The 27,511-nt window shown below is 42.3% G+C and overlaps 1 protein-coding gene across 1 annotated transcript in view; it reads right to left on the bottom strand.

The window, feature by feature from the left end:
- Window positions 1-25,994, bottom strand: part of CNTN4 (contactin 4) — a gene marked incomplete at its 5' end in the record, with an annotated part of 64,186 nt that extends 38,192 nt beyond the window's left edge. Inside the window, 4 exons of the mRNA XM_010190842.1 lie at window positions 420-547; window positions 21,099-21,249; window positions 24,808-24,937; window positions 25,870-25,994. Of these exons, the coding sequence (XP_010189144.1) occupies window positions 420-547; window positions 21,099-21,249; window positions 24,808-24,937; window positions 25,870-25,994 (534 nt within the window). The remainder of the gene's footprint in view (window positions 1-419; window positions 548-21,098; window positions 21,250-24,807; window positions 24,938-25,869) is intronic.
- Window positions 25,995-27,511: the final 1,517 nt, after the last annotated feature.

Genomic DNA, 27,511 nt, shown 5'->3' on the forward strand with positions numbered 1-27,511 from the left:
CATTATGCATGTCCTTTGCAAAACTGAGTCTTAGGACACAGCTGGCTGCAGTGACAGCAAATATTTCTGAAGCATGATTACTGGTCATTGCTAGGAACAAGTAATACAAGGATATGGACCAAGGCCCTGGCTTTCTATCACAATTCCCACATAATTTGCAGTAGAATTTTAAACTACGTGTGAAAACAAAGGCATTAAGTTTCTGTAAGCACCATGAGTCAGCGCGACCACAGACACCTTCTTGCTGTTAACATCATCTCCGACCCATGCGGCTCTGCAGGTTTCCGAGATGCAAAAGACACTTTAATCCCACTTGCATCAGCATCAAAGAGGAAAGGTACAGCGTGCATGGGGCTGCTTGGGATGCTTTTGGATGCAAAGACGGAGTATCAGTCATATGTGATAAAAACTGCAGTTACCTTTCACAACCAGACTGCCTGTGCTGCTTGCTGTCCCAAAGTGGTTTGTGGCCACGCAGGTGTAACTTCCTGCATCAGATTTGGTGACATTGACAATCCGCAGGCTCCCATCATCCAAAACAGTGATTCTGGAAAGACAGCAGACGCAAGTTATATATTTTTTAAGTTAGCATTAAACTCTTTCAGAGTCTGTATTAATTATTGATGTTTTGTACAAGACAGTCCATTGCCTGTTACAGAGGGAGTTTAGCTGACAGAAATGTCTCAGGACGCAATTCATAAATACTGAATGCATCATTTACATGAGTTTTCTGTGTCTTTACTTGAGGGCAACTTTAATTTACACACCAGCAGCTTGTGTAGGTTTTACATGTGTCTGTACTTTGATATTCAGCGCTCACCATGACGACCTTTGCAACATGTGGCACACGGGCTACATCTAAAAATCTCCACGCTCGCTGCTTAACAATGTAAAAGCTTGTGCCGAGCAGATGCAATGAAGCAGGTGCTTCATTGCTGCTTTTTTTCCAAGAAGGCTGATGGCTTTTTCAGCATGGGTACCACGCTGCCAAGCTTCCTCTCTGTTCTCTCCACCTCTCTGCCCACAGTACAGCTCAGCCTGCGGGGCTTCTCTGCAGCTGCACATGCAGGTTAAAGAAAAAAAGAATCCTATTTTTGTTCCCATCCCCTCCTCACATACGTACTCCTCGTCAAAAAAGAGCCGTTATCTGTAGCAGCAGACACCTCGGATGGCAGGAGTCAGGTGGAGATGGCACCTTAATTCCTGGGGTGATGCCCGTCCCCCCCTGTTGCACAAGGGCTGCACTTGAGACTTGTCTTGTCCCCCCAGTTAGCTTTGTCTCCTGTTCCATTTTCCTCTGCTCTGTTCTAAGTCAGTGAAAACACAAAACCTGATCCTGCCCAGTAAATCCCATTGAAATGTGAATGGCTTGTGCCTTGTGGAGGCATAACCTGTGGAAGCTCCAGAAAAACCTTCCCTCCAGCTTAGCATCACTTCTTTTGGCAAAATACTTGGTTGCCTGCTCGGTGTCACGTTTGCAGCAATCCACTTTCTCCCTTTCAGCTGCTTTCAGACCTGCATTGAAAATCTTGTATTAATTCCTGCCCTCTCCTCCTTAATTATTTCCCAATTTAACTAATTTGAAAGAAAATGAAGAAGCCTGTCTGCATCCTTAATGCCAATCAAGGTCAGCACAACTGGATTGAGAAATTAGGAGGAAAGAAACTTAGCAAACAATACTTGCACCATCGCAGAAGCGCTCAGATGGCACTTCCCACCTGAGAAGGCTTTAAGAAACAGACTGCACGAATCAGCTCGAGCTACTCAGTCCACACGCACAGACCTGCTTTGGAAAACGGGACAGTTTGAGGGTCTTTATGATGACTGTACTGAGCGAGGAGAAGGAAGATGTGCAAGATGCTCTGACAACAGCTCCCAAATCTCCATCCTGGGTAGCCTCTCCCTGACCTGCTCTTGCAGCAGCACACCACCACACAGGCCAGCTGGCAGCAACCAGGGACAGAGGTTACACTTCACACATCAATAGCAGTGATATTAATAGAAGTTTCTCAACCGCCTTATAGGTCTCCAAATTGTTGCAGTCAGTAACATTCACTACTGTAATTTATTTTTGCAGGAGTCCAGTGCCATATATTTGCTTCTGTGGCAGTTGCTCCAGTTCAATAATTGGAAGAGAGTAGTATATAGCTCCTTGTCTCTTATCTTCACTACTATGTTGGCACAAATCAATGGACGTATTACATTAAACGTGCGCTGGAGCACAGGACTTGCCACACTGGCCTCCAGTGCAGGGGCCTGGGCAGCAGCAGCACCAGGAGCTCCCAAGGAATTATTTACTGCTGTTATCAATTTCAGGTCTTCGGAAACAACAGGGTCTTTCTGAAAGCTGAAGGTGCCCTTGGCATGCATTAAAATTCAAATCGATATAAACGACAGAAACAAGCTCAGCAATCTGCTCCAGTTCAAGAAGGACCACCCGGCTCCTGCACTGCCCCTGCCAGGCTCTGCACTTGCTCCCTCAGCACTTTTGCCATCCCAAGAAATCCAGGAAAAAAGTGATGTTTTAGGATATTTCTGTACAGTTGAAGTTTTATTTTTATTTATTTATATTTTATTTTTAGCCACGTGGTTGAAATTTATTTACTGGACAACCTCTCCCATGAATCATTTTAATTATATCTGTTGATGCAGGTAGCTTTAATTTCAAATTCTAATGCCTTTTCTGTCTCTGCCTTTCTCATGCTACCGGTTTCCTTCTAAGTCGTCTTCATTCCCAGTGTAAAATTAGTTTGTTGTTAAGGTGGACAGGATGGCTCTAGAGATAACCTTTGCATGAGGACGGTCAATCACCACTGGCTTTGGCACATCTCAGGGAGTCTGTGCTGTCTTTATTTCCTTCCCTTTCTAAGCTGAAAGCCCTGGCTGGCTGGCTTTAAAATTTGAGCACACGGGCATCCTTTAACTCTGTTAACACGCTGCAAAGAGTTCAGGTGGGACTTGCACCGAGTTCTCCAAACCCCTTCCCTGGGGAGTCTCCAGGCACGTTTAATTCTCATCTGGTAACTAAGTAAATTCCCTGCACACTCCTGTAAACGACCGGCATTAAAACTGACAAGTAATTGTGTAAGTTAACTGATTTTTTAAGAAATAAATCAGACCATTAAAACCTTACTGAGACTCACTGATTAGGAGGTCTTATGGTTATGTGGCTCTTTTTGCTGAAGGTGCTTTTCTACACTGAATGTTTTGTCCTCTAATTTGAATCCAATGTGTTTGAAGTTAGCAAGTAATTATTTTAACACTTTGAAATTTGTTACAGTTAGTTGAGAGAGTAGGCAGGGCTTTCACTGATTTTGCTAATTCACAAATTTTCTCTGCAGACATATCCGCATTAAACGAGAGGAGAGGCTCATTTCAGACCACTGAGGGTTCTCAAACTGCTAATTGGCTTGAAAGCAAACCTCCCTTCATCAACCACTTTTAGCAGTTTGGTTGAAGAAGTTCTTTCAAGACACAAAGTTCAAATTAAATGAAGCACTGTTCAGTACAGTTTCTCCCATCTAGTAAGATGCCTAAGAAGACATAAAAATAAACCACATTTCCAATAAACACATGTATTACTTCAGGACAAAGTGTCGGTTGCTGAGTACACGCCTCTTTACAACTACAAACTCAAAAAATGAGCTACTGGCTTCCTCATGAATGTTCTGAGTTCCCTGACACTACTAACCACAGCAGTGGAAACAACAACTAAAAATGTAAATCCCTTCTTGTACGGGTAAACACAACTGCTCTACTGATAACCTGGCTCTTAGTCATTGCTAATATCACAGAATAATCAAAGAAGATAAAAATATCTCTTTGGAAAAAAAAAGAGATAATGTAAGATAGTTTAGCATCCTTATATAAAGAAAGGTCATCTATTTTAAACATAGCATTTGTAAGAGAGAATCTGTTGGTCTGTGTTGTCAACTGGAGATTTCAGGTCCATAGAGAGCAGAGACACATTGGAAATTAGGAGATAAAAGGACTGTTTGTTTCCTAAACCGAAGCTTTGGGTTCTACCCCAGGAAGAGCTGATCTTGTCAGTGTTTTTAATCGAAACTCTTCTGGGGACAAAGGACCTTTAAAAATGCTGAAAACATTCCTCCTTAGCCTTCCTTGCCCATGTTTTTCTGCCAATGCAGCAGCAAATGTAAAAAGTTGCAAGCTGAACAGTTTGCGTTACCCTAAAGAAGCCTTTTCCAAACCTGACAGGCACCCAGTTCCCATGGCACCTTCTTGATGCTGCATGCTCAATGGCTGCCCGTGCCCTTTGACAGCTCTGCAGGAATGGAAGTGTCTTAAGGCATCTGGTTGGTTGGTGTGAACCTTGAAAAATACGTGAAGGAGAAAGATGCATCTTTATGGATGACAAATACCTAAGTGTGTGCGACAGCTGCACAGAGCGGTGTTATTCCGACACCCTAGCTACCTAGGAAGGACCTACCTTGGCATCATGGCCACATCAGCACGGCCAACTGCCTGGATCAATACAGCAGTACTAACTTGCCCAGTACCTCCAAGCAGCAGCTGGAGATGGATGGAAAAGGTCAGGCAGTATGAGGAAAAATAGCAGTGCATATCCATTTTGGTCTGATCTATTAACGCTTATTTTTCAGCTCATGATGCATCTGCCACATCTATTAAGTCACCCATCAGCAGGCTGTGTTACCTCCAGCCCCAGACTGAGCACGTTAGATCTCGTTCCTGTAGCTCACCGCAGTATTCCCCACTGCTGGGCAGGATTCCCAGGAGCAGATAAATATTTCTCAGTCAGTAACATATGAATTTGGAGACAGAATATGTTCTGTTGAGAACAGTAACAGTTTTGTCATTGACTTTGTGAAAATAAGACAAAGCCCTTATTTGGAATATAAATGATGACCGAAAACTGCAAAACTCCCAGAGCACATCATAAAACTGAGTCTCAGTAATTACCTCCAGCCCAGCTCCAAGGAAATCTGACCTTTGGGAGTCTGCGTCACTTGCATCCACCCAAACATGCTGACGACCTGCTGCTCAGGCTTGACCCCATGCTTTGACACAATATTTGCTTAAAAATCCCATACTTAGAGCATCTACTGTAACACCTTGCTCTGTTGTTTAACTAAAAGAAAATCGGCACAGGTCCAGGAACCAAATACAACAGCACTGCAGAGCCAGGGGTTGCTCAACCTCACCCATACCTTGCAGCCGCCCGGTGAAAGCCTTTGCAGCGATGAGCAGCAGGTCCACGCGCTAACCTTTTCATCGCAAATTATCTTCTAGCTCACAAAGTCCACACATCAATGCCAGAAGATCTGCACCAGACAGATGATACCACAGGTATGCCTCAATATATTCTTCTCAGCCTGCCCTCTGTTCTTCTGTGCAGCAGATGGAAACATGTGGATTATGAATGGACTACAAATGTGGGTTGCGTGTGCGAGGGTAGCGGTTATCGTCCCGAGGGACGCAGCACGCAGGCGGGCAGCAGAACTGCTGGACTGCAGATTAGAGCTCCAACGTTTCTTTGGAGCAGAGTGCTTATAATTAAAAAGCGACTTTTTTTTTCCTCTCAAATGGTTTCATCAGCACCGCTGCAATGAAATAAGGCATGTTGTTTCTTATCTGATAGTCTTAGCATTTTAATTTATGAAATACAAGCATAACTACACTTGGTTTCACTGTTGATTAAACACACGCATCTGAAATATTTCATGCTTAGCCAAGTGAGTATTTTAATTTTTTTTTTTCTGCAGGAAACAATGCTTAGGATGTCCGATCCTTTTTCTATTACAGGGAGAAAAGATGTCTTAGAGCAAGCATTTAAATGAATGTCAGTTGGAAGAAACACACACTGAGTGCAATTTGAGATAAAACTACCATTGATCCCTTCATGTACAGCCTTTGTGGCAGTGGTTGACGTGGCTATTGAAAAGAGACTGTGGTGCCAGAGTTCTTCTAAGAGATAATCCGCCTTCTGAGAGAGGATTTAGGTTAAATGTACCTGTGAAAAACAGTGTATTTCAGGTGACATGATGAATGGCCTATTGTCCGTCCTCTGGAGCCTTGCTTGGGGTGGGGGGTTTGGAAGCAGGGGAAGAAAGCAAAAGCAGGAGACAGACCAGACTGCAATCTCAGCAGTGTATTTGCTCAGCTATAGTTTATAGGCAGGAATATCTACAGCAATTTTTAGCCTCACAGCAACTCTGCTTCATGCCACAACTCTACTGTAAATGTAAATGATTCCAGGCAATTGCATTATTTATCAAATTATTTCTATTTCTATCACATGTCTTTGTAGCAGTTTATTACCTTTTTAATAACGCTTCCCATGCAATGAGGCAGAGACTGGGATTATTAAAATGATCTCATAAAAGCAGTATTGGCCATTAGGCTATTTCAGGAAAACACAGAGAAGTCTAGAAATAGTCACAGGTTTGGCTGAGAGGGAGGATTTACTGCTCAGAACAGAGCCCTCCCCAAAATCAGGGACACTGCTCATGAGTACCTGCTCATCACTTGAAGAATGGGCTGGTTCAGAGTATGGTCCACAGCTAATAATTTCTGTGGCCCTGGGATGCTGTCTTCGTGTGTGACTACAACCTTTTTGTTGCGTAAATAAATAACTGTGAGGTCAGAGCTTTCTGTTCCATAACATTAATCCCCATGAAAGTACGTGCTGCGGTCAAAGCCAACTTCTCGATGCTTCTCTCAGCACCTTCAATGGTCCCTGGTGCACAGGAAGGAGAGGGCAAGGGGAGGGCCATGATCCTAAACCCCTCCCAGCACCTTGTTACGCCACCTGAGACTTTCCACCCTACATTCATACCAGCCAAAAACGCTCAGCATCCCCCTGTAAAGTGGATGGGGCCTTCTAAGCTTGGGCTTTGCCATGTCCTGTAACTCCAGATGTTTCAGGTGCAAAAGGGACGGTGTCCGCATAGCCACCAATGTGGGACATCAACATGTCCCATGGTCAGGACAGCAACATGAGCAAGGACAAGAGAAGCTGGCTCCATGTCTGACAGCCGTTAGGGTAAGTCCAAGTAAAATGCAGGACAAAACTGCCTGTTGGATCAGCACTACAGTGGTTGCCATCTGATCGTCCATCTAAACTCACCACTGATGTGGACAGCCGTACTGTGCAGGCAGTCTTCTACACGTCTGCAACTTCTTGGCCAGGATCTGTTAATTTTGATTTAGATAACCACCTACAAGTGCTTTGCTACTTATTTGTCTATAACTGCTTGTCTTTTCATGGTTCACAGAAAAGCCTGAGCTAATTTGGAGCCTCAGTCAAAGCCCATTTAATTTAGTGCATGTCTTTCTCTTGGTGAAAGCAGGCATTAGATAAGGCCTTCCTTATCCATGACAACTGGCAGGTCTCTTAACAGCCAACTCCCTATAATTAATTCAGGTAAGAACTATATTTGCTCAAAATAAAGTGAGGAAAAATCCTATAGCATTGAGTCTAGTAGAACATTTCCCTTGGAAATACATTTTAAATAGAGCTAAAGAGCTTGAGGATGAAGTTTTTGAACAACTCCTGAAGTTGCGTGTGGCACAACTACATGGGGCTGCTGGGGTCTCTGTCGTGGGAGCACTTCTTGATCTCTAAAATATCTATATATATTTTGTCCACAGAAAATCACTGGCTGGAGAAGGCACCAAGAAACATCACCTTTGCACTATTTTCACTACTACATCTGAGTCACAAAGGACACCAGGAGGTTAACGGCTAAATGACAGCAACCGTGAATTTGCTAGACATCTGTTGTGCACAGAATTTGGGTTCATTTGGCATTTTCTGTGCTCTGGGACTACAGTAGGAACGTACAAAAATTAAAAATTAATCTTTTGGAAGGTCTTTCTAGGTAATAGCTGCTTTTACCTTGGTGCATCAAAAGATACAGAGTACTACACACTTTTCACTTATATAATTCTTGATATTGATCTTCAAGAAAATACTGAGAACACTTCTTCCAGGGCCGTGAACTGTTGTGTGTAAACATGTTTTAATTTTAGGCTTTTAATTTACAGGCTTTCTAAGTATGAAGAATTAAAGGTGAGGAGAGTATAAATGACAATTCTTTCAGACTGTCATTAAAAACTGTAAATATTATTCGAGAGAGAGAGGAAAAATTTAACACATTTTGCTCAGATATTTTTCAGAAAATAGTAGGGCCCCCTTTGGCAAAATCAAACAACATAACTCCACTGAATCCACTGTCAGCTTCAACCAGTTATGGATCTGGCACGCTAGGTTCTCTCACAATTTTAATTTTCAACAAATTATTTATCTGCAATGACGGAGCAGTCCAAATAAGTACTACTGCATCCAGCCTACATTTATATCTATAAACACAAAAGCTGTGCTTTGTCATCATCTTCCCTTTTGTCTGTAAATTTTTAAGACAGGTCTGGAAGTGACAAAACCCCATCCCGAAGGAGCAGGGCGACGGGAGGGAAAGAAGTGAGCATTTACAGCTATTAGAGACTTCATGTAAATTGTTTAAAGATGCCTAGAGTCAAATTTCAAATATAAAAATATCCCTAGGTTATCTAAGAAGAACAGTTCTCTACAAAATATCTTTCTTAAGGGATGCTGATAATGGGGAGAAACAAATGAAAACCAAGCACAAGCACTGCTAGGGACCCTGAAGGGAACGAGGAGGCTGTGGTGAATTTCAAATAATAAAAACCTTTTGCCTTCACTCTCTTCCCACTCTTTTTTTCAGTAACCACAAAATTAAAATAAATACAGTAAGAAAGACCATGTCATGAAAATAAATATTTGAGGAAGCAGATTTGAGTAAAGCAAAGGAAAAAAAAGCTCATTTTCACAGCTTTCATTCCTTAGACATGAGGCAATGATAGTTTGAGCTATATGGGATTTTCTGGGTCTGGAAGGGCCCAATGGTGCAAAGAGCCAATTTTCCATTGATTTTGGTGGGAAATGAAGACCATCTCCCATGGGAAACTGCCCTTTTGGCACAGCTCTTCGACTTTGCGGTTTATTTTTAGAGCTGAATTTGGCCGTTCGCCATAACCCGTGAAAGCTGCCACGGCGCGGTGAAGGACAGGGATGCTCCACACGTGCACCGGCAGTTCCAGGACTTCTCCCTGGCAGTGGAGGGGCAAAGCACACTTGCAAACTGCACTGTGTAAGGCTGAAACATCCCTCTTTATGCACAATTACCCCCCTCAGAGACATGCTGCTCCCTGCAAAGCCTCTTCTCGCACTCAGGAATGAGGTGAATCTTGTGTAGAGAGCAGTAGGTAACGTGAAGCCACTGCTGCTTTGAGTCTACCTAATGTGCAGTGAAATATATGCTGTGCTCATTCTTCCAGGGCAGTGACTACAGCCACATGCACAGAGAATACGTGACTTCTCCCAGTCTACACGGAGGGACAGTGGAAGTGCAGGGAATCAAATCTTGGTCTTTCCAACAGCTCCTTCCCTGACAAAGACAAACCACCACCCTCAACCTACAGCAAACACTTCGGTAGTATGGAGAACACAAGCATTAAAGAACTCTACTGAAGCACATAAAAGTTATTTTATGAGAGAAAAAAATCCGTGCAGGATTTTCTGTGCATCAGCTGCTGACAAACCATTTCTGGAAGCGTTCGTGAGATTAGAGCAGAAGCAGTAAATGCATTATCAGCTTATTTGTTCCAGCTGATACCACCCGAATAGAAGCCCAAAGGCATTGTCTTTCAAAGATAACATGTCTTTTCCTCTTGTTTCAACAAAAAATGCCCATAGTACAAAGATAAATTACCCACTCCACTTGTAATTGACATTAACGTAGATTTGCAAGATCCAAAACCACATTTACATCACTTGAAAATGATGTTTAAATAACCATCAAAAGTATCACCAAGCCTGGTGTGTTGTCCAAGAAGTTCATTAGGAATCCTTTTTCCCCCGCAGATATATAATTATTTCCTTAGATTTCAAACGTGCGTTTCATAAAATGTAACCCTAACTGTAAAATCACTACCTTCTTGCTGTTAATCATGAAAATACCAAAGAGAAGAAATAGTTGATTTTTTTTCCTTCAAAATGCTACTAGATTTACTAAAATCATTATTACTATTTTCTTCAATCAGAGGACAAGTGTGAACCCCACATTAATTTCAAATTGCACTTAGGAGACTAATTGCAGGCATTTATTTTTGAAAGCAGTGGCTGCAGCCCGTGCTCACAATGGAGCAAAACCTGCCTCACTGCCTGGAGCCAGATCCTGCTGCATCCGACACAACGGCACGGTGGGGAGGAAATCGCTCTTTCCAGGAGCATCATTATGGAGAGGGAGAAATAATTTGTAGCCGTGTGCACGGTACCTAGAGATGAATTTAATAATCATAAAGATGAGACGCTTGAAGAAGGAAGAGCTGCAGCTGTTGAACAGCACGCAGCGAGTGACTGCTTCTGCTAAGGATGTGCAAACATGGGGCACTGTGCTCTGGAGGTCTGATGCCTCTGACATGAGGCTCTCTGGATGCTTCATGCTCTGCTTTTGCCCATCTCTGCGAGCAGGGCTCTACTTTTAAAATTAATACACAATTAAAATTAAAACAACTTCTCAGCAGCACCGTGAGTTTGGTCAAACCACAGCTGAGTCACAAGCTCGTTTCAGCAGCAGGAGTGGTAGTGATGATGTCCTACACACGTATCACTGAATATTACAATACTACAACACTGAAAATAATCTGCTGGGAAAATAGGAACAGACTGCTGATACTACAGGAGGCAGTGTCCAGGTGTGCGAGAGGGAGAGAGTTCCATTTCTGGAACACCACCTGAAACCTGGCATAGGTTGGGATTATGTTCACTGGCATCTCAAGTATGCTCAACAGCAGTTTGTGGCTGTTCATAGGAAATAATGTCCTAGCTCTATAGGAGCAGATAAATGAATGTGCAAATTTTATGGATCAGCCTAATTACACATACAAAATAAAATAGCACCAAATCTGGACTCTAAATAGATTTCTAACCTTTCTCAGGTACCCTTTTGCTTGAAACATTTGCTCAAGAACAGCAGGAAAAGACGATCAAATAATGAACTGGAGTCACCAGCTTACTACCAACGCTGAAGAAAGGTTCAATCGTCAGAAAGCTGCAAGAGCAGCTAAGTTTTGTGGAGAGACCATTTACAGGGTTATGCAAACAAGTATACAATAGGTATCTCAAACAAAAGCCACAGGATTTATTACCTATGCCAGATACACACACAGAAAACAGGTCCATGTAACTATCCTTAAGAAGCAAGGAAGTTAGTGACCTACTTCTAAAGAGAACTATGGCAAAACTGACCAATTTTTCCCAAAGGATTTCAGATCACACAAATCAGTGCTTTTTAGTGCTCGCACACACTAAACTACAAGTGTTTAGTGTTGAGCTAAAACTAGCTTCTTCTGGGAAACAAATAGTCCATGAACAGGCGGCCATAAAAAATAACTGCTTTCGAAGACCTCTGACCACTGAATCAAGTGGTTTCCTGGTTTATTTTAGTTCTCTTTTTGCAGAAAATTGGTTACAGTAAGTTGACATGCCAGTTGCTTCAGCTGTTCCAATGAAGTAGAGCCATCTTCTGCCATTGTCTTTAAAAACTAAGATGAACGCTGCATTGTCAATTCAAACTTCAAAAAGCTATTTGCAGGGTGTCATTTTTCATTTTGGCTAGGCAGGATGTAATGAAAACCCGACACGTTATTGATGGTTTGGTTACCTGTCTGCAAGAAATTGCATAGGTGCTTTATTTTTTTTAAAAAGACAGTCAACACAATTAATGCAAAACAATGATAGGAAGCATCTTTTGAGGTTTTATTTTCTGCTGAAGTGTCACTAGACTGCATGTCCAAAAGCCACTGTTGGCAATTCATCTCTCAAGTAATCAGAATAAAAATATTACCATGGTTTGTTCCCTGGCACCAGACTGGGAAAGATGAGCTGTCTGTCCTATTGCCATTTTCTTTCTGGCAGTTTAAAGCAATTAACAGCTAATTCAGAAGTTTGAGGCAACAAATAGAAAAAATGGAATTTATAACAACAATTTAAGCTCAAGACACACTGAAAAAATAAGAGGAAAGCCTTTCTTTTCTTGCTTGATTTCACAATTTTTCTTTCTCAAAATGACACAGTGTTGAAGTTAAAACTCCTGTTACAAAAGTAATACCTCAGGAGTCTGTAAATCAACAGACCATGTGAGGAGGTCCTTAGGATGTGAACTCTTGAGAAAACCCTGGCTAACTTCCAGAGAGAAAAGTCTTTCTGAACCATTTAGAAGTGCATGAGACAACAAAAAAAAATTAGGTGAGAACTTTCTGCTTTTCCCTGGCCACAGTCACTCCAGCTCCTGGGAGGAGAGACAGATGCTTTGGGCTTTACCCTGTGACTCCTCTCAACTTCATGCCAGCCTGGGCACTGAGGACAGGATGGAGAGGTTTGGCTGGAGCACTTGTCCTGCGAAGACAGGATGAGAGAGTTGGGGTTCAGCCTGGAGAAGAAAAGGCCGTGAGGAGGCCTTATAAAGGCCTTCCAGTACCTGAAGGGACTATAGGAAAGCAGGGGAGGGACTGTTTACAAGGGTTTGTAGCAACAGGATGAAGGTTTTAAACTAGAGTAGACTGAGATTAGACATTAGGAAGAAATTCTTTACTGTGAGGGTGGTGAGACACTGGCACAGGTTGCCCAGGGAAGCTGTAGATGCCCCCTCGCTGAAAGCGTTGGCCAGGTTGGATGGGGCCTGAGCAGCCTGGTCTGGTGGGAGATGCCCCTGCTTCTGGCAGCTAGATGGAACAGATCTTTAAGGACCCTTCCAACCCAAACCATGCTATGATTCTGAGATTCACCTGGGGCAGGACTTCAGCTTCCTCTCCAAAGCAGCTGGCAGTGCCTGCGTCGGGCAGTGTTCTTCTTTACGAACAAATTAATATTCACTGTCCATACTAATGAGTCTGCAGGCACAGCTGTGTATTAACATATCCAAGAGGCTTTTCGCTACAGCTGCTTGGTGTCCTACAGCCCCAAGCAGCAGACCACATCTTCCAACGAGGCTCGGATTTCAGGGCAAATGTTTGGGTTTTCATTTGTGGATGGGTACAAAGCCTCAAGTCCTCATTGGACTTCCACTGCTCCACCAGCACTTTTAAAATTGAACTTACCCTCCTAGATCATCTCTGACTCTGGGCTATGGTGGAGAGCAGCAATGAAATACCTGGACAAATCTGGTCCTAAATTACTTAAATCTTGAAGCACATAAGTGCATAGGAATGACCTATTAGAGATCAGCGTAGGGGAAAGGGACCTGGGGGTCCTGGTGGCCAGCAGGATGACCATGAGCCAGCACTGTGCCCTTGCGGCCAAGAAGGCCAATGGCATCCTGGGGTGTATCAGGAGCGGGGTGGTTGTAGGGCAGAGAGGTTCTCCTTCACCTCTACTCTGCCCTGGTGAGACCGCATCTGGAATATTGTGTCCAGTTCTGGGCCCCTCAGTTCAAGAAGGACAGGAACTGCTGGAGAGAGTCCAGTGTAGGGCTACAAAGATGATGGAGGGAGTGGAGCATCTCCCTTCTGAGGAGCAGCTGAGGGAGCTGGGTCTCTTTAGTTTGCAGAAGAGGAGACTGAGGGGAGACCTCATTCATGTTTATAAATATTTAAAGGGTGAGTGTCACGAGGATGGAGCCAGGCTCTTCTCGGTGACAAACAATGATAAGACAAGGGGTAACAGACACAAGCTGGAACACAGGAGGTTCCACTTAAATTTGAGAAGAAACTTCTTCTCAGTGAGGGTGACAGAGCACTGAACAGGCTGCCCAGAGAGGTTGTGGAGTCTCCTTCTCTGCAGACATTCAAGACCCGCCTGGACGCCTTCCTGTGTAACCTCATCTGGGTGTTCCTGCTCCGGCAGGGGGATTGGACTGGATGAGCTTTGGAGGTCCCTTCCAATCCCTAACGTTCTGGGATTCTGTGATTCTGTGATAAGTCACTTCTGAAAATGAACCATGATTGGATTCTGGAAGCATGGTTCTCTCTCCTGAGCGTGATTTGACAAGGTCTGAGTTAGCCAGGTACTCTTTACACTTCCAAATGCTGATGTGCCTGAACTCAATGGGTAAATGCCACAATATGCTGCATTTCTGTGCTTTTATTGGTTTTCAGCTAAAAACCCCCAAAACCTCCTGCTTTAAGCAGTATGGCATTGTGTGTGCAAGAGAATGCTCATATATCATGAAGCTTGTCAAGACTGCAAGATAATGGGACCAACTGGGAGAATTTCCATGAAGATAGTGAGCATGCCTGGAGTATCTAGGTCAGATCCTACTCTAACAAAGTGCACTATGCGGGCTCCTTTATACAGAAACTTGTTTAATTAAGATAACAGATGTTGCTATTATACAAGTCCTAGCGAGTGGCTGCTTAATTGGACACTTTCATATTCTTTGCTACCAGCACAGAACATAATTTGTTTTTTTATGAATTTCTTTCCTTACAATTAAACTGTATAAACAATGCATGCACTGTATATTCATAGAAAAGAAACAGCTCTAATGATGTAAGGGCTTTACATGAACAAGAACGGGAGAAGACCAATTTGTTTTGGGGCTTAAAAGTACAATTATTTTTCTGTCCTGAACTGAGTGCATGTCTGGTAGCACAGTAAATGTGACTTTCCAGTACCTTTAGGAGAACATTAGGAATGGAGACCATTATGTACATATTTTAAACATACATTATTTCAGGGAATATGCATCAGATGTTGAGGCCTGCAAGCTCTTACCAAATGCATGAGATAGCTGACAAGACTGCCAGCCCCACCACCCTCCTCACAGTGATGCCCTGAAGCACACCAGAGCAGGGCTCTCCAACACAGAGCAGCCACTAGGACCAGCGCCAGCCCACCCCACTATTGTACCACAGCCTGTCCCCATGCTTTGCCTAATCAACACATAGCATCACAAAATCATTAAGGATGGAAGAGACCTCAAAGATCATCAAGTCCAGCCATCAACCCAACACCACTGTGCTCACTAAACCATGTCCCAAGCTGCCACATCTACACATTTTTTGAACATCTCTAGGGATGGTGACTCCACCACCTCCATGGGCAGCCTGTTACATGGCTGCTAACAAACCACAAGACTGACAGAAATACAGTATTTCCATAAATAAAAGCTTTTTTGGTCTTCATGAACACAGGCTACACCTGGGGAGGAAGGGAGAATGAGCGCAGCAGGAAGCCATAGTAGACAGAGAGACCAAAACACAACATCTCCCTCTTTGCCTCTTGAACCATACAGTGCTACAGCTTCACCTTCTGGGAAATGACAGTATTTCTGTTGGACAGACTGATACCTAAAATGAAACAATCTGTCAGAAATAAATAAATGTAATGATTACCATTACTGTATGTAAACTAAATTAATTTCTTTAAGTCAAAAACCAAGAACCTGAGAAAAGAAGAAACACTTGCAAGGAAAGTGATGCAAATCTTGCATTAAAAACCAGTGCCTAACAACCCCTTCTCATGCACTTCAGCAAAATCTTTCCATGCTGACAGCAAAATATATCCCTTGAACAATTCCATGAAAATTTTTCCTAAGATACTCTAACAAAATGGCCTCTGGTGGCAACTTATTAAAAGACAGTTCAGTCTGTGCAGCTGAGTGACAAAATGCTCTGGTTTGTGGATGTAGATCACAGGACCAGTGTCAGCTCTAACGTTAAACCCCAGTGCTCCCATGGTCGAGCCCTCGGATGCCGCGCACCTACATGACTGCAGATACGCTGGGCTGCAATGTAGCTTTTTTGTGGTCTATGCAAAACCATATGAAAATTAAAGAAGATGTAATTGATTTAAAAGGAACGGTTTAAAATGGGAAATTAACTGGTTCAAATTATTTTTAAAATGCTTCCTGATCTACAGTTCAAAGAGAATTACACTTCCATTGCAGGACGTTCCTCCAACAGTTTGGAGCGTGGGAGCAGCTGTGACAGAGGCTTAGTTTAATTTCAGCTGGCAGCGCTCTGCGTAGCTCCAGGATTTGTCTCTAATCACGCACAGCCTGACTCTCCCTCCTGCACACAGGAAGTCTGAACGAATGAGCTGGCGACTACAGTGACTTCTGATTTCCATCACTGCAAGGACAAACCACTCACACTCGCAACCGCGTGCAGTTCTCCATGGCAGCCATGCTGTAATTATGGAGAAATTGAAAGGTTTCTGTGACACGATCACCTGAAAATAAAGGCTTTAAAGCACTAGTCTCAGTAACAAATTTATCCAACGTTGTGGCATTAGATGTAATTGAATTATTATGAGAGGATTAACAAAATCCTGCAAGAACAATCTGACTGCCGTGACTTCCCCTCCTACTTCTGCCAATGAAAAGAAAAGAAATATATACAATGTAATGCCAGGAAATAATTGTCACAAATGGGAAATACTGTGGACTGGATGATGCTTGGCTTTAGGACTTCAGGAGTTTAAAGGAAAGACTCTCCACTACGGACTAGCTTATATTCGCTTCGTTGTTATACAGGGGCCATCAATTAACAGAAGTTTTTCCAGACTTGTGGGTGACTATGGATTTCTGTTTTATATTAGTAAATATCATCCCTCTACCTCTGCAACTCCCACTGATATCTAGAAATGATTGATCTGGTTTTAAAGACAGCTTTGGAGCAAAGTATACATATGGTTTGAACCATCTGTCTCTAACTTGGTATGGGAATTGCAAATCACTTCTCTGTATATAATGCCTGTATGATACCTATACCCTATGTCTATGATGCCACAGACGATATATATTTTCCCTCCAAAAACTTACCTGACATTGACTGTGTTATTTCATAAAATCAGGGGAATGAAGACCTAAGATTATGCCACTGAGATGTAAATAAAAAACAGAGGTTCTGGCTCCTACAGTCTATGTACTCCTCTCCCAAGGAGTTTTTGCCTGATTTTGAATGCCAGCCCTCCTTGGGCAGTAACACTCTCCCTCTTGATCTCACAGGCTTAAGTCCAGCATCACTTCGAAGTCTCACTAATATAGTTGGGATATGAGAGAAGAGAACCTATGTAATGGGATCCCAGCTCTCTAAAATCTCTTTTCTCCTACTGTTGAGTCAGAATAAAGAGATCAGAGGTTAAACATATCTGGAAACATGAATATAAAAGAACCAAATGGTAAGTGCGAAACATTCTGAACTCAACACAACTCTTTCTGTCTGATGAACAATCTGACATGTCCCAAAGACACATTGCAGTTTTGCAATGACCAGGAGACATTACTTCTACCTCGAGCTTGTTGGCTTCTGGAATGACTCTCTCTCAGCTGCAGATCTCGACTACTGGCTCAGACTTCCAGGTTTATATGCCTAAGAGTGTATATTGAAAGGGCAAAACGACTCCTACTTGAGGAGTGTGCAAGTGGGTCTTAAACACAACTTGTACACTACTTAAGCAGTCTCCATGGCTTTATGGTGACCATGCCTATCTAAAAGGTATCCCCTGCTCCTGAGCAAGGGTTTCTCAGAGGGTAGGTGTTTTTCAGTCATGCCTCCTGTCCTGATGGTGTGGAAGATGGGAGATACTGTGGCAGGCAGCAGACTCACCTGCCCTTACTCTGCCTGTGGCATTAAATAGGACTGAAGACCTTTCCCACAGAGTGTAACAGCTGTTTTGCACTAAAATGTGAAAGGAAGATCAAAGATAGAAAATTATCTCTGTATCTTTACCTATATAGAAATAGTCTTTGTTTCCAAGCAGCATTTGCAATATATCTGTATCTGTGCTATAGCTGTTTCTATATAAAACTTACCTTCTGGAGCCAGGCTACTAACATTATTTTGACTCAGTTAGGCCTCCAAGGCAGGATTTCCATTATTATGGAGATGAACTGCCTTTAATGACTGCAATAATGTAATTGTACCCCAGGGCAGAATTTCTAATAACACAATTGCACAGTTCTCAACCACCAGTGAGAGATACCTTCAGGGCAGGTTATTCATTAGGGGTGCAGTACACACTACCTCAGCCTCCAGAGAAGAATATGAAATCTAAAACAATAAAGCTTTTTTTTCCATGACAGTCTCTGCCCTCTGGGCAAACATTGAACAACACACTTAGTTTTGCCTCCTGGACAGCAGTAGCCTCCAGAGCAAGAGTCCTGGCAGCAAAATCTGATACACACTATTTCTGTCTCCAGCAAGGAGTTCCTAGCATGACACTCCATCTGAAAAGTCACACAAGCCCCAGGAGAAATGCTCAAGCAATTGCCATGGTAGCTGTCAGAACTGAAAGCAAGGACTGACACAGTAATGTCGCTTTTAACTCCACCTGGAATCGGAAGAACCATCTATATTGATTAACTTTCTCATAATCAAGTTCAGTTTGGAGAAGTATCCAAATGTTCAGGTGTCTGTCTGAAACTTGAAGGACTCTTAAACATCAGTTTAACCAGAGATTTTGTTTAAGTTTTTTCTCCGATGTCCATCTCAAAGTTCTCTTTTCTGCCCTAGATTATGAGATTTCAGCAACAGTTTTTCTTGGCATCTTTATTCCTAGATTTCAACAGGACTCCAGTCAGTGGTACTATCCTCCAGGATGGCAGGGAGGATATAACGTTTCAGCAACCCAAGAAACCAAAAATACAGCAACGTTAAGCAGAGGACCAGGCACTTGGCCTCTCATACCCTTGTGAAGTCAGACAGTGATGATGAGCAATGCCATGATCATCTAAGACAATATAATTTCCTAATTGCGTGTTTCACACAGTCTCCAGGTACAGACTGCAAGGATGGCGTGGTTAATAAAGGCGATGGCGAAGATTCGACACCCTCACCCCCACAGGAGACACAACCAGCGGCATATAGGAACTAAATAGGTCCAACTGCCAAGTCAATGGAGCGGTGTTCATTAAGACATTTTGCCAGGTAGGCCCTGCTGGATGATTCGGCTGGCAGAAGAACCCCTGGGCTGAAGTAACAGAGAATTTCACACCTGTTTGGGCACATTTCACGTCTGGTTTCCCATCCAGGGCTTGGTGCCCGGGTGGGAGGCTCTCGGTCTTGGTGCAGCAGGAGACCTCAGCCTTGCTGTGGTTGGCACTTGAGCTGAATGCTGAGCTGCACAGAGCACTGTGCTGTACACACAACCTGTCCTCCCAGACACTGCCTGTCTGGGCACGGGGGCTGTGGCCAGCAGACAGCGAGGTATATATTATTTAGCAAGTTTTTATGACTATACCTGCCTCTTGCCAACATAACTCAGGAGGAGGTCAGTCAGGAAAATGCTGTAGGTATGTCTTCACGCTATTTACACACTGTGTGCACCCTTCAGGGTTGCTCTGGTGTGGACTCCCTCATGTCTACCACGGCGTGACTTTAGGTGACAGGGTCTCATTGAGCGGAAATAATAGGGTCTTCCTTCCCCAGTTGCCTATTTCCTGGCTAGAAAGCATGAAGAAAACTGCTATTTTTTGATCTTCCTCTCTTAACTGTGGTGGAACCCAGCAGAAACATCTACAGCCAGTTCAAATAACCAGTTCAAAAGTAAGTAAAGGTTTGGAAGTAAAACCACAGACAGACCAAGCTGCCACCTAGCCTTATGCTACCAGTGCACAAGCTGTGTTTCCTTGGGAAACCATGATCTAAGGGTTTCTGCTGTATTGCAGCACCCAACTTTTAGGTAAGTTTGCAGACGAGAGAGTAGTGCTAAAAAAAAAATTAAATCGCTTTGTTGTCAGGATTGCATGGGAGCGATCAAGCAAGAAACACAGTCGCTCACATTCCTGTCCTTTCCTAACACCTCGCTCAAATAAACTACTGCTTTCTCTCTCACTCCTAAATTAAAATGAGGAGAAAGAACTGTGCCATGCCTAGGAGAACATACCAGAGAAAACAGCACATTTCAGCTACAGATAATGCCAGTGAGGATGAGGAGACGGATGGGAGCCCATGAGGCTGACACTCTGAAACTTTCAGTACTTAGTATTTCCCATCCTTTGCACAATCTTCACCAGAAGAACAAGTTTTTTAGTTTTAAAAATCAATATACCTTGATCTATTATAACTTTGACTTCACACAGCTTTGTAACCTGGCTGCTAGAGAAAGCTCTGCGCAACTGATCACACAACTGAGGTGAAGTCAAACAGTCCATAGACAATACCTTTGTAAAAAACAGGTAACAGGAGCTAAGTAAGGCAGAACTAGGTTGTGTATTTGGCTCTAAATGAACTACAGCTTTTTTGCATACTCGTATACATCATCTCTTCATATACTTCAATATTCATTATAGGCAGGCAAGTTGGATGGAACAATACTATTTCCAAGATAAAAGAATTGCTCTAACGGGTTTAAGTTTTTAAAAATAACAATTTCCTGTAATTTTCTGCTTTTTGACCTTCATGAATAGGACAGGATTTTCCCCAGCAATCCAAGTGGCACATTGTATTTTGGAGGACTGTCCAGGACAGACAGCTCTCCAGGTCCCCCTCTCAGGTGCTGCGCAAGCAGGACAGGTAACACGATCAAATCTCTATACGTTCAGCAACAAATCACTGCAAAAACCACATGTGAATTTGAAAGGCAGACTCCTACTTCCTACTAACGTTCTCCTTTTGAATAAAGAAAAAAGAAAGAAAAAGAGAAAGAAAAATTACGTGGCCAGTCTGAAAAAGCAGTCTTCAATTCACGCATTAGGACTGCCAAATTAATTACTGACCCCAAATAATTCCTGTTTACAGGACATTGAGTAATGTACCAGAGCAGTGTAATTTGCAGTGGAGGGTTTTATCTCCTGGGAAGTTTTCTGAAAAACAATGGCTGTTTAAAGAAACGCAGAGGCAAAATATTTGCTTTTTAGAATGTATCTTTATCAGCTTCTTGGCAGGGATGGTTTAATAGTACACAGAGACTGGGATGAACACAGTGGGAATAGAAATCTCACCCCCAGTTCCTAGAGCCTGAACACGAGCTGTTTTCACATTTATTTGCAAGTCAATTTTAGGAAGCTATTAATGACAAATTTAGGTTTCGTTGCTGAAAGCCCCTGGGTTGGAGCAAGCTAATGAAAGAAATGGTTACTTTAAGACATTACCTTTCATTTTCTCTTAGGATGTCTTTTCCTTTCTTCCAAGAATAAGTAGGTCTGGGGGAAGCTTTTGGCTTACACTCAATGATTACTTCACCGCCCACTTTAACAAGTGTTAACTTTTTCAAGAGAGTTTTGGAAAAGTCTGGACCAACAGCTGAAAGAAAAAAAAATAGAAAAACCAAGCAGATCAGAATTCCCTCTGGAAAAACCAAAGGCAGGCTCTTCTGAACACTGCAATATTCCAGGGCTGTTTCTCACCTGCAATTCCTAAATGATCTGACTTTAGCAACCATGTGCACATACAGATGGGGCAAACAGAAACCTGACGGGTTCAGCTCTTTACTTATTCAGAAACAAACGTTCAGTGACAAACCTCAGAAACCAGTAACCTCGGCAGGCAGCAGAAACCCGGCATCACATACATCTTATTCGGGGCAGCACCCCCAAGAACTACGCCTGCATGAACTGTAAAATGTAGTTCCTTTTTTTGTGTCTTAACAGCGTGATCATTATGTCAAACATTGCTATGTGCAGAGCAACAGCATACAGGAAAATTGTTGGAAACACACAACTCGATTAATCAGAAATGAGAATATTTCCAGAAAAGTTGTTATTTTTATGCTTCATGTTCATAATTGTTGCATAAAACAGATCTTTTCTTTTAATGCTATAACGATGGGAGACCTTGACAGGGCCAGGTCCTGAACCAAGCAAAACAAGGCAAGACTTAAGTAGGCACCAGGGTACAATTTAATCTTGAATCATCTTTTTTAGTCCCTCCAGGGCACACTTCTTTTTGTGAAGAACAGACAGATATTCACCGAAGCAGCCACCAAAGCCCTGTAGACAGTCTGCAGACTGGCTGTAAAGCAGGCTGGGGAGGGAGAAGATTGTTTGGCTTCTGACTCCTGCCTCAAAGGATTTTTAATGATTTATTTGATGGGACGCAATGACAGGCAGAGCTTTGAGGTGGCTGCCTCTCCACTGACTCTGGTAGTGAACTCCCCAAAGACGACCAGAAGGTTTTATTTATATCAAGTGGAACAATTAATTTTTTCAATACAGAGAAATCAAAGCAAATAGGTGAGGCAGCTGAAGGGTTTTAGCAACAACTCTTACCCTGTCGCTACATCTTTGCTGACAGGAGTTTACTTTCTGACAGATCAGTGGCAGCAAACTCAGCCCCGTCCCCTCTCATGCTCTCCCTCCCCTTTGCTGGCTGTGTGCCTGCCTCCTGCACCTCCCGCCCCATTCCTGTATCAACATCATTTTTCTCGATTTTCTTTCTTGCTGCTCTTTGGGAGGTGAAAGTTTAGATCACCACGCATTGCATCTGCTTGATGCTCCATAAATTGATCTAAAGCTCACCTGAAGCAGCTGGGAGACAAAAACCTGCCGTGCGATACAAAAAGCGAATTAATTTTTCTTAGGGCATCTTGCCTTTTGGATAGTGTTCCTGCTGCAAAAGAGCTGAATAAAACGTAATTCTACACTGATAATGGGATCAAATAGATCTCACCTTCCACTTCCATAACTCAGAGTTCACTAATCTCTGAGCTGTCTCTTCTTCTACGTCTAATCATAGATGGCTGACTTCATTTTAGCATAGAGGAAAACATGTATGTTATTAAAGACTATAAAAGAGCCATCTGAAAATCAACACTGGCCATGAAAAACATTTCAAAATTAAAGGAGGCATCCTGAGGACAGTTTCCCACCCATGCACTCAGAACCAGATGGATTATTATTTATATCGCATAATCATAATTGATACAGTACCATTTCTGGAAATAATTTCTCAGATGGTTCTCCAAAATTTAAGGGCAAAATAGATTTTTGAGTAATCCTGTTAGTTTCATCTCTGTAATGAACAGTTTAGACTGGGTTTTTTTGCAAGTCATTTGCTATTTCCTTGTGGACCCTGTGTGAGGTAGAGGAGTTTCACGATATGGGTTTATTCTGTGACGTTCAAAATGCTGTCACCCGACATTTAGAAACTCTGGGCTCAGTTCTCAGCGCTGCTACAACCTCCCTGTGCCACTTCAGGGGTAATGCGTTTAATTTCTTCACACCTTGATTGTAAAATGAAGATTTTAATTACTTTTTTTTCACTCTAGGTCCACTCTTCATTTTTAATTTTTTAAACATTTGGCCTGAAAATTCTCTAAGGCAATGTCTGCATCTTACTATACATTTGTACATTGCCCAGCACAACAGGCTCCTGGTTTTAGCTGGACTCCAGGTAATGTAACTGGCAACAATAATAGAGAAGAATCACTCTGAGAAAAAAGCCCTGTCTGTAAATTTTTAATTTCTCTTTTTCATTTCATTTTGCTGTAAGTCTCACTTGCTATTAGTGGTGTTTAATCATTTCAAGTGCTTAAGTTCAGGGCCTTTTAAAATACCCATTTTTATACTCGGAAAGACCTGCTTAAAAGCCAGCATTTCTCAGTGAGATCTCAAAATACTGACTTCCTTTGAAAACTCTAGTGAAAAGGAAAACATGCTGGTTTTCTTCAAAAAACATGCCAAACTAAATCACAGACCCATAGAAATTAATCTGCGGTACCATTCTGGTACTTTTCACGTGACATACAGAAGCAAGACTGCATAACCCAAATGGGAAGTCAGCCAACACATGGTATCTGGCACGTTTTTAAGAGCAGGCTCTCCAAGGTCTTTGCTTTTTGTGCATACACAAGGTCAACCCCTGGGTACCCATCACCAAGGTCTAAGCTTCTGTCTTCGGAGGTCTGCCTTCCTCCCAAAGGCTAATTTTTATGTGGGTTTTGAATAGACAGGAAAAGCATCAGTGGGTTTATTTTGATTTCTTTCACGGAGTAACACGTCCAATAAATCTTAGCACTGTGAAGTCTAATTTATTGAGCATCATTGTATTTTTCTTGAAGAGCAACAATGACAATCTTTTTTTCTATGCAGGTGTCTATTGCTGTTGATAAAAAATGACTGACATTGAAAATGCCATAATCAGAAAACACCTCATGCTTTGTTCTTCAGGATAAAGTGGGGAATTATGCTATTGAACACTGGCTTTGAAAACAACTAAACTACTATTTTGCAATCATGGATTCTATTTAACCCTTCAAAACTACATATCTATGCTCATGTGTCGGTTCCCAGGCCTGCCACTTGTACAACTTTGCTACCTTCTGTCAGATATTTAACACCTGGATGAACAGGAGAGTTTTCTGATATTAACTGGGATGAGTAGAGCAGGTGAACACAAACAGAAATGATTTTTCTTGGTGAGGGTTTGGGATGGGAGCGTTACGATTGCCATTAGGAAGGTGAAAGGTCTACTCAGGTGGTTTTTCAACATCTCCTCAAAAGAGTCAGTCTCCACAGCCCACGAGCAGGGGTCTGTGGACAGTGCATACTGGACAGTATGCGCTGACATGGGGCAATACTCGGGGTTCTCCATAACACATTTCTAACCAGCAAGAGGGTGACCTCACCAGCTCTTTGTGCTCACTCACCTGGATGAATATGAAAAACTGGGATGATATAAAAAAATCTATTTTCTGTCCACCCACTTTCTCAAGTTTTCGTTTCACACCTTAAATAAAAACTACAAGTTATCAAGGATGCTCAGTAGCTCTTCTGCTTCAGATGCTGAAACTTGGGAAAACCAGCTTGGGTGAAGGCTTTGCTGGTTTGGGGATGTTTGCCGCATTCAGGAAAGTACTCTTACCTATGACACTCAGTTCTGCGCTGGCAAAAATGGTGCCGTGTCTGTTTTCTGCTACACACTGATACATGCCGGCATCTGACAAGCTGACGTTCATTATCGTGAGCGAGCCCTGCTCTAGCTGAACTCTGCCCTGTAGGAAATAGTGAAACAGATTAAAAAAGTAAATAAATGGATCTTTTCTTGGAACATAAACCCAGCAGTTGTGCCCTATTCCATGCCAAAGTGCACAAAACATGTAGCAGTAATGGGAAGAATTTGCATACTCCAATCTATTTGTCTGCCAGTTAAATTTATGTCAGGTTAGATACTAAATGGTAAAACCAATACAGTAGTTGGTAAATGCAATTTAAATTGGAGGACTTCCCCTTGACTTCTCTCTGATTTAATACCAAAGCCATTTAGATTAATACCCCTTTCAAGTAGATAAACTTGGATTAAAAAATGCACTTTTGTTCCATGGTGGCACATCACAGCCAACTGCATTCTTTAAAACAATGGTATTATAAGTAAAGTATATATGGGAACAAACCTTAGTGAGACAGGTTGCCATCTTAGCTAGCACAGAGAAAAATACTAAAAATCCTTGGCAGTTTACTGAAAACAATATAGATGTTAATAATTTAATGATCTTTTACTTCATATCAGCCACTAATGTGATTTAAGTACAAGAACATCTGCTTGTGACCAGTGTGATGCAAGTAAAACTAGAGTGTGGAACAAAAGACCGGGGTATCGTTTATCAGCCTAAGGATACGGAGCTTCTGTTATCAGTTTTAGTAAGTACAGCAAAGTGTTCCCTCCCTCCCCAGGAGTTTCACCATTTGCAAAACAGTAATATAAAGAGCTACTGGCTTTCTACTTGGTTGTAGGGCAAGATGTCTGCGCAATCTTTATCGGGGTCTTGATGAAATCTAGGGTGCCATGTTCTTTCACAATAAGCGAAGGGAAAAAAATGCCAGCTACCATGAAACCAATGCTTCAGTGACTTGTTTTAGTTTGTGGTTGTAACAGGGGGGATCATTTGGCTGAATGATGGCGTTGAAGGGCTCCAGGGGTGCCTACCTGGGGCAGCAGTGGGTTCCCATCCTTCAGCCAGCGATAGGAGGGCTTCGGCCGCCCGCTCGCTCGGACGCTTTCCTCTATGGCTGCGTGTACGTCGCTGATTTTCTGAATCCAGTTGGGCTGAGCTGCGATACAGAAGTAATGAATAAAGCCTCATGTCTGTAACCAACAGCGTGCTCTCCAGGTGCAAGCAAATGGCCATTTCTTTCTTTAGTAGCACACTTAAAAGTTGGACTTAACATCGTATCGTAGAATCATTTGGTTGGAAAAGACCTTTAAGATCATCAAGTCCAACCATAACATATACGTATACATATATATATATAAAATGTAACATGATTAATAATTGCTAAAGGATTCCACCTCCCCACCCCGACCCCAGTTCTGCTTTCTGGAGGTGGCAGGTGCAAGATCAGAATCTGTTTCTGTAATATTTTTAATAAAGACACTTAATGAAAAGAGCAGCTTCAGAAATGCTGATCATTGTACAAAAACAAAGCAGAGGAATAAATGGCACTGTTAGTCCCCGGGTCCTTCAAACACAGCCATTTTCTTCTTCAGGATCTATATGACCTTGGCTTCAAAACTCTGAAATTTAGAATCCAACTTCAAAACCTGTAATTTAGAATTACCTCTGCCTTGAAATTAAGGTTATTCCATGCTTATAGGCACTACTTCAGGTCCAAATTCCCAATCTTTTTCTAGATTAGGGCCATGTCAACAAGTGCTCCCATAGGAAGGTCTTCCGTGTGTATGAAAAATCTTTGGACTCAGTAATTGTATTAATGACAATGAACAAACCTAGAAAGTCCTAAAACAGACACTGGAGATACATTTTGGTAGAACTTGGTGAAAACTGGCACTGGCAGTTTTCAGACACTTATTATACTATATTTTTTGTTGCATTTCACATATTTGTATCAAAGCTTGGTGTTTGTTTGTTCATTCTTTAAATACAGCTGAAGTTTAGCCAGACTCCGCATGCAAATCAAATTCCACTAAAATTGCCACGTGTTTTCAGAGACCATACAAAACCTCTGACTTTTGTCCATTACCTTCAGAAACCCCACCAGTCTAGATATGTCTACAATACTTCTCAGAAAGTCCCATTAAAAAAGAGAGTGACTCCAGGTTTTTAATGGTCATTTGCCCTTTTTGACATAAGAAAATCTGAGAGATTACCAGCAGAGGTCTCCAAGAACCTGGTTAATACTTTTTCCCATGTAATCAGATAAAAAAAAATAAGATTACTTCAAGACAGGTATATACTTTATATATCTTCTTTGCGTAATGACAGAGGCCAGAGAAAGGTCTGAAAAGATAATTTTAAAAATATAATCTCAAAATGGTAGGTTCAACATACAGTTGGTATGATTATACCTAAAATACTGGTATGTCTACCATGATGTGATGCTGGATACACACGTTCAGAGAGCTGAGTGCCTTCTAAAACTGGGCTCAGGCTGTGTCAGATCTATGCCTAATCCCACATCTACCACACCGCATGCTTCCCCTCTCACGGTGCTGACAAACAACAAAGCACAGAAGAAAGCGGAAGAATTCTGCACAGCATCTTAACTCCACAGGACTTGTGAAAAAAGCAGAAAGGCAAACTGAATGTAATGACAATGTAGAAGCAAAA

The sequence above is a fragment of the Mesitornis unicolor genome, unplaced genomic scaffold (assembly GCF_000695765.1).
Source record: "Mesitornis unicolor isolate BGI_N332 unplaced genomic scaffold, ASM69576v1 scaffold6918, whole genome shotgun sequence".
NCBI classification, from domain to species: domain Eukaryota; kingdom Metazoa; phylum Chordata; class Aves; order Mesitornithiformes; family Mesitornithidae; genus Mesitornis; species Mesitornis unicolor.